Source organism: Lates calcarifer, linkage group LG18 (genome assembly GCF_001640805.2).
Source record: "Lates calcarifer isolate ASB-BC8 linkage group LG18, TLL_Latcal_v3, whole genome shotgun sequence".
In the NCBI taxonomy this organism is placed as follows: domain Eukaryota; kingdom Metazoa; phylum Chordata; class Actinopteri; family Centropomidae; genus Lates; species Lates calcarifer.
This window is the reverse complement of record NC_066850.1, coordinates 9,851,414-9,863,872: the sequence shown is the minus strand read 5'-3', so window position 1 is coordinate 9,863,872 and position 12,459 is coordinate 9,851,414. Positions and strand designations below refer to the sequence as shown.

General features: G+C 42.3%; 1 protein-coding gene across 6 annotated transcripts in view; it reads right to left on the bottom strand.

Annotated features, from left to right (window-relative positions):
- ppfia2 (PTPRF interacting protein alpha 2) overlaps nt 1-12,459 on the bottom strand; it is a 148,386-nt gene that overhangs the window by 10,283 nt on the left and 125,644 nt on the right. For all 6 annotated transcript variants that reach the window (XR_007815053.1, XM_018680889.2, XM_018680892.2 and 3 more), the window contains exons 14-22: nt 11,523-11,655; nt 10,520-10,737; nt 9,078-9,318; nt 7,604-7,633; nt 7,366-7,496; nt 6,540-6,721; nt 6,297-6,387; nt 2,700-2,781; nt 1,520-1,720 (exon numbers count right to left, since the gene is read on the bottom strand). Coding sequence is in view for 5 of the 6 variants with exons in the window: in XM_018680889.2 (XP_018536405.1) it covers nt 1,520-1,720; nt 2,700-2,781; nt 6,297-6,387; nt 6,540-6,721; nt 7,366-7,496; nt 7,604-7,633; nt 9,078-9,318; nt 10,520-10,737; nt 11,523-11,655 (1,309 nt within the window). In the remaining variant the exon portion in view is untranslated. The remainder of the gene's footprint in view (nt 1-1,519; nt 1,721-2,699; nt 2,782-6,296; nt 6,388-6,539; nt 6,722-7,365; nt 7,497-7,603; nt 7,634-9,077; nt 9,319-10,519; nt 10,738-11,522; nt 11,656-12,459) is intronic.

Sequence of the window (12,459 nt, the reverse complement as noted above, 5' to 3'; positions counted from 1 at the left end):
AGTGTGAACAGTCACTATCATTAAGGAACAGCAGAGTCCTTGGAGACCATATGCAATTACCATGACAACAGGGAGCTATGAAAGCGACTGCAGTGTGGAATAACTGGAGAGCTAAATCACAGTACACACTAGCGCAATGTTTACCAAACCAAACCGTCACTGACTCCCACTGTAATATTCACTAACTTATCACAGGGACTGGAGGATTTTAAATTAGTGACATATAAAAGAAATTGTCACTGACAAATGTGCTGGGAGTAACTGCGTTGTAACGGCTCTGTTTGTTTGTTGTCACCCACCTACACATGTGTCACCCATGTGTGGAGGAGTTGTGCATGTTAAACAGAGAGGACATTTCAGTCATAGAAACATTTGTCAGAGCTGCTTTGGAGGCAGAAATTATGTCATTATTTTCATTAAACATTACCAGTTTTTCCAGGAGTAATACCAGTGTTAGCGCTCTTGTTATTAACTGGAAAAAATTCTCTACTTGGACTTAGCTGACTTAGCTAGCTAGCCTTGCTATTCTTTTATTTTTGTTTAAAGGAAGAGTTTGTCATTTTGTGAAATGCATTGGTTTTCTTGCTATGGTTTGAATAAAGAGATTTCTATCACTTTAACATCTGTTCAATACAAAGATGGAGCTGGCAGCTTGTTAGCTTAGCATAAAGACAGAAAACAGGGAGAAACTGTTAGCCTGGCTGTCAGAAGGTAACACAATCCACCTAATAGTACTTCTAAAGTAAACTAATCAACACACATCACAAACTTTTTACAGACATGATTTAACAAAAGATTGTACCCTAATTCCTCTAACTTGTTTCAACAGTTATAACATGAGTTCTTTTCCAGGTATCCTTGATACTTTTCACCTTGTCTGCTCTCTGAAAAGTTTTAAAAGTTAGAGATTGTTTGTTCAAGTCACTCAGAGTTCTAGTTCTTTGCTGTTATTTTCTACTATATCTTAAAGTCAGACAATGAATACCTGTCTCTGTGTTAATAAAGGTTGGTGGATTGTGTACACACCAGGAACAACACTGAAGATAAGCCTGGGATTTTATTGCTCTGTCCCTGACAAAGTCTGATATATTGTCTTTTAATAAATATAATACAACACTGTCAATAAACAATAACCAAACAAGATACCTTTGTGATAAGTGATCTTTAGAGGAGCTGGAGGGCAGATTTTATTTTAAACCTCTGGACAAACCAGGCTAGCTGTTTCCCCATTTCCACTCTATATGCTGAGCTAAGCTAGTTGCTGTTGGCTGTAGCTTCATAGTAAACAGACAGATATGGGAATGGTACCAAACTTCTCAGCTAACTGTCAGCAAGAAAGCAAATTTGCTAATTTTCTAAATATTCAAACTGTAATCCTTGTTTTTATCTTTTCTGTTTCTACCCTGAAAAAAACTGTGAGACTACTTCTTCCTCCACATGAGCTCTGATTGCAGCACGTGTTTGTGCTACTAAAATCCCCACTCTGCCTCCATGTCACCACGTTTTCTGCACCACTCACGGTTCTGGAGGTGGGCGGGGCAGAGGGGCTGGTGAGGGAGACCATTTCCTGGATGGCCAGACGAAGCTTGAGCCTGTGCAGGGGGTTGCTGATACCGATCTCCCTCTGGATCTCGGTGTCAGAGAGGGCCGACATGATGGCTCCGCTCTTCACGTTGGCACGGCAGGCCGCCACGTACCACGCCGGCATCCCCAACCACAGCTTAACCACACGGATGAGAGGAGAGGAGGCAAAGGAGCAATTTAGCGAGACTGAAATCAGAGCTAGACTGATTTACTAAAATCATTCATTGTTCTTTTTGTCACCAATCTTAAATTTCAGCAAAGAATTTTGTCCCTTGATGATTTCTTTTTCCATCTTGCACACAATATAATTTGGCAGGAAACTTTGAATTCTTGTTATTTGGCTTTAAAATGGACAACTGCAACAGGAGGTTATACTAGAACACAACATACTCAGAGCTCAGTCGCTCCAAAATAAATATCAAGCCCAATAATCCCATTTGACTGTGTCTTTAATTGGAGCATTGTGGTGGGATTAGTGGGGCCATGAATTGGCTGGTGGCTGTACATCCTCAACTAAACACTAGGGGGCAGGAGTGTTTCTATATTTTGCCTTTTTTTCTACTGTGCATTCCAACATGTTCAATTCCTCTAAAAGTCATCAAATTGTTAAAATATTATTTTGATTTATGATAACTACTTTGGTTACTAAATATTAATACTCATTATAGGAAGTAGAGTCATCTTAATAAATTACTGGTGGTAGAATAAAAAAGCTGAAATAGTTGTACATCAAATGGCTTTTTGATTGGCAAAATGTTACCGCGAATGTTGGAAGACAATTAGCATTTATCTTTGAGAGGACAGATTCATTTATTCACATTCATGCATGGGCAACATTGTGCCTAATGAAACTGGTTAATTTAGTTTGTGTTTTATGCAATAATCTACATGCTACTTAAACAAACTAGTGGTTATCTCTTGCGTACATGTAGTTCGAGTTAACAGGAACTCCCTAAACTTTGACCACTGGAAACAGCTACATTTATGTACATGTGGTGATCAGGTTCATACAAGTTCATTACTTTAGAGAGGAGTACAACTCTCATCTTGAAACTAAACATCTTGAAAAATAATCCACCTGTAGGAACATTTTTAGAGTCTAACAGATTGTTTACCTCCAGCCAGGCTACGACCGTTGGACCGTCCCATTGGGCAAAAGGTAAACCCTTTCTCCTGGCCTCCTCCAACAGCTCATGTCTGAGGGCGGGGACAGAGGAGACCTAGTGTGAACACATGTGCTTGTACATCGAATTAAACACACATTTACTCACACTGATACAACACCATACCCTCTTTAACTCTCTCACATCCTCATTCCTTCACACTGATTTTCACAAATCCCTGCAGTTAACAGTGTTGTCCCTGTATGTGTGTGTGTGTGTGTGTGTGTGTGTGTGTGTGTGTGTGTGTGTGGTACATGAGAGGGTGAGTACTCGCACACATTTTTATCTCCCAGTTCAGCCTGTCCACCAAGAGTGTTGAAAAGGGCATCGTTTTATCATTCATCTCTGGGCTGCCAGAGAGCGGAGCAGAGCAGACGAGCACACAACTGTAGCTACACTCAGGTGACACACACTCATACACACAGGCTTTGTATCACCAAACTTGTGAGGGCATTCACTGACTACATTCAGTCCCTAATCTCTAATCCTGATGTTAACATTCTCCCTGTCGCAGACCTACAGTATTTCTAATGTTAAATTTACTGCTAGCAGAGAGTAGGACCAGCCAACCAGTGCTTCATTGAAATTTGAAGGACGTTTAGGTCATTATTAATACTTGTACAAGGTCATAATATTCCTTAACAGTATTTATGCTTCCTTCAGAGACCAGAACTTTCTCTCATGGTGTATTTCACCATTCATATCTGGATCCAGGTGCAGATTGAAAATGTCTAAATATTTGATGTGCATTGTTGGCTGAGGCTACTGTGTGTCCTCTCTGGGTACAAATACAACAATACACACATACACCAGGAAGGCACTGTACCACGGTACCTGGCTCAGCGAAGCCGGACACTACATTGCTAATCTAAGCACAATCGCCCGGCTCATCCCAGTTCAGCCACTCAAGAATTTATTCTGCTGAGCGCGATTTCTTTTGCGCTGATATTTTAGTTGATGCATTTTTTCCCCGACTCATGCAGCGGGGTGTTTTTAAAAGTTACTTTTCCTCACACTTGCTGGGCTCGGCTCCACGGCTTTGTTTAGCAGGTGTTGGATGTGTAACCAGAGAGGGCTGACTGGTGTTTTGTTTAGCCTCTCTTCGAGAGCTGCGAGTGAGGCACTGGTGCTGACCTACTCAGCGCGATGTAAATTGCACCTTATTGACGATGAGCAGCGAATAGATGCTCTCGGTCTGTCGTGCACACGGAGCTATTTGTATTTGTGCTGAATACTCCCACACTCGGCGAGACTGAGGAACACACTCGTACTCACACCCACACGCACAAAATAACCACAATGCGCTTCTTATTCTGTTTAGTGAACACATTTCATAACAAAAAATCTCTGAATCAACAACCCATTCCCTGAGTATGTTGTCAAAGAACTTGACAAATGGAAAGAGTGGGCTTAGTAATAACATGACACATGTGGCACTCTCAGCATTGAAGGCCTCAGTACAGTGAAAGGGCACTTAAATACAGCATACATGGCATACAAAAGCCTACAGGTGACAGAGGAAATGTGTTCATCCAAAAAACACGACCAGGTACATTCACTGTCTTATCTATCCAGCACATGGGGAGATAGCTCATGTTTTATGTTCAGGTCAGGTCTAAATGCATGGAGAAATACATCCACTGAACATAGCTGGGGAAAGGGAAGTAAGGAAACAGTTATGACAAATCATACAAACAAAAAGAACATTTGACATTCCCATAACCAGATGTAGCAGCTGGTTATTTCACACAAATAGATAGAGACACATATAAAAGGAGAGGAAGACATTCCGGGTATAAAAATTGGGCCCCAGTTTTAGCGGCGGCACATTCTCTGTTCCAGCCATGGATGCAGCTGCCATTGAAACTGTAAAAAGGGGGGAAGAAACGTCTTCAGATGGTAAATGAAAAAAAAAAAAAGAAAGAAAGAAAGAAAGAAAGCAATGGCGTTGTTAACAGCCATGAAGGATAGAGAGATAAATAGATAAGAGACGTCAGCTTTGGCACTGGTCTTTTCAGGAGAGGACGGATGGCAGACAGACAGGAGAGATGGCAGACAGGGCAATGTGGCTGAGACAAATGGTCATATCCAGGAGGTCAGTTATACATCCTCACAACTTACCCGCTTTGTTAGAGTCAGAGGATGATGAGAGGGAGAGGAAGGGTAAGAGAGGAGAGAGTCAGAGAGCAAAGAAGAGAGAGAAAGAAAGAGAGAGAGAGAGAGAGAGCGACGGGGAGACAAAAGTACACAAATGTTAATGAGTCAATAGGCAATTAACGATACGGCTCTAAACAAAAAACATGTGCGCACACACACACACACGCGCACCACACACATAGAACTCACAATGGAGGACATTCGTTTTACAGGAGCATCTGTAGACCAGTCAAAAAAAATGTTGTCTTCTACAATGCAGTCCTGACCACATCTCGTGCAGCAGAGGAAATGAGAAATGCACTGAAACACAGCAAGACCCCCTCCATGGCCTTACATTCAAATGCTCAGTTACATTCAGATACTTGTCGTTACCTCTTGAAGAAAAAAAAAATTAAAAAAGAAAACAAAGAATAAAAATAAAAAAGAAACACATCAACAATGAGACCACAGCGGTATTGATCGATCAAGATGCTGAAATGGAAATAGTGCAGGCAGCTTAATGGCATGCAGTGTGGGAGGAGGCACCAAGATGCAAGGTGGTGGTGTGGCCTTAATCCCGGACACCGCTATGAAGAAGTCAGTGCAGTGGAAGAAAAACAACACATTTGTCAACATACAACAAACAATACTCTCTATTGACCGACTACATGGGAGGCAAAGTTATTCATCATGACAACTCAATGTGCACTTCGAGCAAATGACATTCATCATTTGGCACCGGGGCATGGCAAATGCACGCACATACATACACACGCATACATTCTGCAACACTCCTGCTGAAAGATCTGATTTGTGAGGGGGGTTCCCCCTGTTCTCCTGGAGGGCAGAACACACCCGATCTGACAGCGAGTGTAATCTATGGGTGGTGTGTTAGGAAAGCCATCTATAGCTTCCAAATTGACAAAGTAGCTTTGTGAGATTAATTTGCTTCTCAGCCTGGATCAATAGCCTTGACTTTGGCTCTGTGTCTGAATACAGTGAGGCTGATCTCTCCTGGAAACTGATCCAGCCTCTGCTCTCTATCGATCCTGTTATCAGTGTGGGTTATGGTTTTAGATATTGTACCGTACAGTCGTGCTTCCACACAGGAAGAGAGTTAAAGGTAAACACAGGAGATGGAGGTTATAGCTACGGTCTGTGTGTCAAAGGTCAGATTGGACTATATAGCTACACTGTAATTCTGAGTATAGGCTGTGAAAAGCATACAGCTAGATGACTTCCAAACACAATGATTCTCCTACACATGACCATGAACTTAATATGGTCATTTGTACTAGCAGATATCTTAAAAGGACAGTTAGCTGCATATGACAAGACCCTGTTAAGGGTTTACTGCCAGGCTGAAATTTCTGATCTGACGACTAGTGAGGAGCCGCTTGAATAAAAGCTTACTTCTTTTTCAACCTGCGGTCCTTCTCAGCCTGAGTTCCCAGCTTGCCCACTCCCATGTCCTGGCCCGCCATGTCTGGGTCCATCATGGTTGCTGATAAGGAATGAGGAAGAACACAGGCTGTCAGCGAATACCTGGACACGATCTTAAAAACACATCCTCAATAGTGTCCGGCTGTACAAACTTTAAAGACGATTCTAAGATACCAACAATATGTTTCCAAAACCTCTCCACGCACCGCTCACCTTGTGGATCTACCATGACCTGTCTGTGTGCCAGATGCGCCAGTCGGCCTTTCTCCTTCTTGCCGAACAGCCGCCCGATGGAGGATTTGATACCCTTCTTCTTCGGCTGCTTGTGGAGGGAGTCTTGGCTGCTGGCTACGCTACTCAGGGCGCTGGCCTCAGCCTCCAGAGAGGCCACGATCCTGCGGACAAAGACGACATGTTTAAGAGATCATTTTTCAAACGATTTCCATCAATAACTTTTTGATAGATGATGAGAACAGACATGTCTTGTAGTGGATTAAGCCCTTTAAACCATGCTTTCTTTGCTCTGGTTTTACCTAAAGGCAGAGCTGATTTATATTTACCCTCTTTTCTGTGTACTGGCAGCATTCTCTGTTTACTCCATCCTCACTCTTCTGCCAATTACTGAGGCTAATATGTGATATTGTTGCTACTGCCTGTGCTTTAAGTATGATAAAGTAGCCAGATTATATCTAGAGAGCTGAGAAATTATTCAGGGCAAAATTGCTGCTAAGTTAGAAGCGCTAAGTGGGCAGCAAACCATTTTATTTTGGTCCAAAACAAGAGCAGGAAAGCTAAGATGACTGCACCATCTGAAGAGCAGTACATCAAGATAACATTGCATGCAAGAAAGAATTGTATTTGCATCCAAGACAGAAAGGCAATCACCAAAAAAAAAAAAAAAAAAAAGACTGCAGTTGGTAAAAGTACAATTAAAATATCAGAGGTGACAAGTCTAAACATTCAACCAAACAATGCCAAAATTTCTAAACCAATGAGATTACTTATTCCTCAAAGAGATGTTTGTACAGCTGACACCTACCCTCGTGCGTCATTGTGCGAGGAGGCTGGCAGTGTGTGTGTCATTCGGACTGTGCGCGGCGTCGGAGGAGGGGATGTCTCGCATTTGATGGTGGCCTTGTCCTCGCGGCCGTCTTCTTCCACTGCTGCTATCTGTGGGACGAGGGCAAAAGAGCATTAGATGTGATGCTGGTAAATCACCTCTTTGTCCATTATCCATCACATTAAAGATCTGTTGATAAAGGCAGTGCTGTGTGTACCTTTCTCCTGTGCTTCCTCAGATCACTGGGCTGTTGGATGGAGAAAAGGAAAAGACAATCGTCAATAGCCACATGTTAAAGCATGGACAAAAACATCAACACTCACACGTTTGTAATGAATGAAAGATGATTGGCTCATTCATATTAACATCATACACCATTAGATGCTCATGAGCCTTTGCCTAATACCAGAGCATCAATTCACAGATCAATACAGAGGGACACATGGTGGATTGGTAAACAAGTCATTTGACTAATCAATAAAATCTGAGCCTCATTCCTTTAAAAGCCCCTGGGCATAAAGGACACATTACATCCCTCTGTTGTTGTGGGGGTACATATGAATATTTTTAGCTTTGTAGTGTTTCCCTTGATGGGCTCATCTGGAGTGTTTAAGCCTCGGGTCAATGTAGAGAGCTACACGCAGAGAGGAACCAAACTGTAGGACATAATATTGTCTATTCTAAGAGAAACTATAATTGACGGTTGGATGAGGACAGCTGACAGAGCAAGATGAGTTCCTGTCACGACTTTTATCTCCATGCGAGAGATTTAATGCAGCAAGTCTTCAAAAATTAATGTTCTTTCTAGCTATACAGCCCAACATGCTGAGATACTGTAAAAAAAAAAAAAACTGACAGAACAGCTGTCTATCTTTTATGTCTTTGTGCTTCTTTCTACAGACATTTTGTTTACCACTAATTCAAAAAACCATCAAATACCAAATTGATGCATAAGCTGTGATGGACATATGGTATCCTTTGCCTAAGGGAGTGAAAAATCATCTCTACTGTGCAAAAGTGCTACAGTCCCTAAAAATAAATCTTAAATCCCTGAAAGCACACTCTCGAATGCTGCTGTGTGCTACAAGGATAGCACATCCCTTATACCCTGCTGTCAATCACAGAACCACAGACTAAAATCAGACACAGCTAATCATTTTTGCATTTGGTTCACCTCATAGAAATCCACGTCACATCTCGCACTAGCTGCTGCTCTTGTTTCACAATGTCGATTAGTCTCTCCATCAGGTTGAAATCTCAGACACCCCTTGTCTGTATTAGAGGAAATCCACTGACATGATACATCTTGATACAGTCATAGTGCTGGATGTGATTGTGACGCAGTGTAATTGTCATTCTTTACTGGCACAAACAGCTGCTGCTGCAGATTTACTTCATTTTGTATGAAACGTTTTGTGTCTGGGGATTAAAGGTATTACACTGGTTGGCTTGACAGTTGCGGTGCCATAATAATCAGCAACTAACTCAGCTAGTTAGTTAATAACTAACTAAACTGTTGACAGAATTCCACATTAAGCTGTTTCAGGCAACACTTACTGAGTGATAGAATGATGAAAATGTTAGGAAAACACTTGATATTGCACGGCATGACTTGTTTTGGAAGGACTGGAGGTTAAGTCAGGGCAGACAGGGGTGAGGAGGATGTCTACAGCCTGCGCAGAATAACTTACCAGTGTCATGACCCCCATCCGTTCCATGTCTCGAGCAGGGCTTCGAGGGTCAAGTTTGGGAGTGGAGTGTCCGCTGGGCGGGGAGGAGGAGGCCAGGGAGGAGGCAGTGGCTGAGGCAGTGATGGAGGCTCCGTGGTGGTGCATTCGGGCCAGGTTGAGTCCCTCGAGGCTGACGCTGGCCACCCGATTCTCAATCTCCTCCGCCCGCAGCTCTGTCGACTCCTTCTCCTCCTGTATCAGCCTGGCAAAAGGAAAGGAGACATAAAGACAAGTTAGTGGGAGGTTTGTTTTTTCATATAACATGTAGTCAAGCTTGGACTCCGGTATAAATGTCTGGTGTTTAGTGCATCCCTTGGATTACTCATAAGACAAGCATGGTATCAGTGACTCCATTACAGAGTTTAGTCTTATCTATACAAGTCTCTGGAGGTGGATTCCTGGAGATTTGCATAACTGATTCCTTTAAATACCTACAGTATAAGGAAAACTCCTTAAAGGCCAAAGTGTGGAGATAAAAAGGCTAAAAGTCAGGTCATTAGTTTTAACCATTCTCAGGGTCTAACTTTGTAATTAGCTGAGACCTAAACTCCTCGGATTCGTGATCACTATCTGCCGTCAGGTTTGAATTAACTCTTCCTGAAAGAAATGTGGCACTTTGTCTATTGATGTTGATGTAAATTAGCAAAGACCAAAAGGCACATTAAGAACCCTTGAAATGAAGAACTAAGTGAAGTTGTGCCTGGGGTTATGAATACTTATCAGCACAAGATAATTACAGCATTAACAAGCGAGAGGCAGATCACATTTCCCGAAACACTGAGCGCATGCGAGAGCAGTGTTTGGTTCAATGATAGGGAGGAGTGATTTACTGACACACTGAAGAGACAAGTGATACCTTGGTATGAGCTTAACAGATTCCTGCATGACAGCTTGGTTAGAAGCAGCGTGTTTTATAGCATATTTGGAAGAAAATATGAGTGTTTAGAACATACTGATAATAAGGGTGGATTATGCTGCAGGTGATTTTCTGCTTCTGTTGTTTCTAACATTAATAAAGGCTGACAAAAATTCTGTTAATGGAGTGTGTTATTTAATATGAAAAATATAGATTCTGGATGGAATATCACTTAAAAAGCCAAAGATGAAGTATAAAGTTAAGAAACCTACCTAAAAAGCAATACAGCAAGACAGAGTTATACATTGCAAACAGGACATGATCCAACCAGATAATATCACCCCAAAGTCAGAAACATATTAAGTAATCTGCAAAAAGGAATCCCAAAAGGCTCAGCTTTCCCGGATACGATCTTAAAAACATATCCAGTGCTAAGTGGATTTGGAGTAAAATGGATTAAGAACACAATAAGTAAAGGGAGCAAATCAATATGTCTGGCAATCCGGCTGTTTATATTAAATTTATACTGCGATGTGTTGCTGGGTACCGAATCTCCTTGTTGATGGCGTCCAGCTGCTCCTGCAGCATCATGGCCAGGGTTTGTGCGTCGGAGTGGCCGCTGGGCGAGAGCAGGTCCATGGAGCTGAACAACGTTTCCCTGTCGTCGTCGTCGATGTCGGACATCTCGGTGTCGCTCTCGAAGTGGTGACCTCCCAGGACCCCTAGCTGCTGAGAGCGCCATTCATGCTCCCCCAGTGATTTAGCCTGCACAAAGACAGGGACAGACTATATTACAACTTCTATGCTACTATATCTAAAATCACTGGGGGGGGGGGGGGGATTAGAGGAGTCCTCAGAAAACTGAAAACATTTTCTTCAGGTAATCAAAGTAACATTTTCCGTCTTGTAATCAGAATTCTTAGGAGGCACTCATAGTCTGTGGAGTCATTTTAATGCCTTACACTTAACTTTCTCACAATACCATCTTCTATATGTAAATTTAGACTCCAAATCTTTCATACTCAGACTAGACTCTTCCCTCTTGGGTCATTAAAAAAACGCTACTTTAGAGAGAGGAGCTCTATCTGATTACTGGAGCTCATCTCTACTCTCTTGGAGATATTATGTGTCTCATATTAACAATGTATTTAACCCATGCTACCCCTGATGCACTATGACAGCGACTGTGCCTTTGTCTCTGGTCACCAAAACTGCAAAAATTGGTTGGCCACAGAAAAATATAAGTGCATTTATCTCTCTTTTAATACAATCATTCAGTTGGAAGGGGCTTGGATCATAATGCAGGATTGAAGGGGTGTCAAGCGCACTAAGGGGCAAGAAGTTAATCCGATTTGACCTCACCACAGGTTAATTATATCGCCATATAGAAGACTTTTAGCCCTTAACACTGCGTTACAGCCTCAGGGTGCTCAGACAGTTTCAACGGGTGATCTACCAGTTAACCACTCCCTAGACCTTATAAAGTTATGCTGTTAAGATGAAGCCAAAGACAGATCGAAGGGCAGAACAAAACAGACTTGGTCCCTGACCTTGGTTTCACGCAGACCCATTCGACCTCTCCTCGGCCGGCGGATGACCTTGGCCGAGCGGTAGTGGTCCGACTGGGTCTCAGCCAAAGATCCTAGTGAGAATCGGAGCTCGGCTGACGTGTCCAGATGAGACCTAGAAAGAGAAAAAAAGACAAACCTTTCTGAGTAATGCTGCATCAAAAGTTACTTACTCTGCGCGGCTACACTAAAACATCTTCAGGGTCTCAAACGATGAGGATAAAAAACATCCAAAACCATTAAAATCCTCTGTAATACAAATCCTAAACAGGGATTTTGCCTGAGCTGTGAAGCTGATTACAAAAGATGAGACAAATGTTATGGTAATGTTCACAGTTATGCAGACAGTAAACCAATCAAGTCTTGTGTTTGGGTACCTCAAGCGTACCTAATAGTCACAGTGATGTGGTGAAAATTTGTACTTCTTGGAGGATCAGAGCTTGTTATGCATGCCTGTATGGCTGCAAATTGTTTGTCTGTGGAGAAGATTAAGGCTGCTACTGTCAACATATCAACACTGTAATATTAGAACATCATGCAGCATGAAAGGGAAGCCAGAAGACATCCAAGAATAGATATGGAGGGGTCAGTAATACAAGGGTTTCTAACAATAGTGCAGAGCAAATTGTCTCATCAGTGACAGACATAATACCAACAGTTCAGCTGGAGGCAGTATATCTGTATTCCTGCATTGTATTTGCTTCCCGCTACATATACAAACTCAGATTAGACTGGTTATATCCAGCAAAATTTTGGCCTCTAATTAAATCTCTACTGGATCTAAATACCGGCTAATGTTTGGACACAGACCCGTGGTTTCACACAGTTGCCTAATCATGCTCCAAAACTCCAGTGAACCGAATCTAACTTTCGTCTGGACCTATTTCTGAGAAGCACCAGACTGTCAGGTTTCACCACC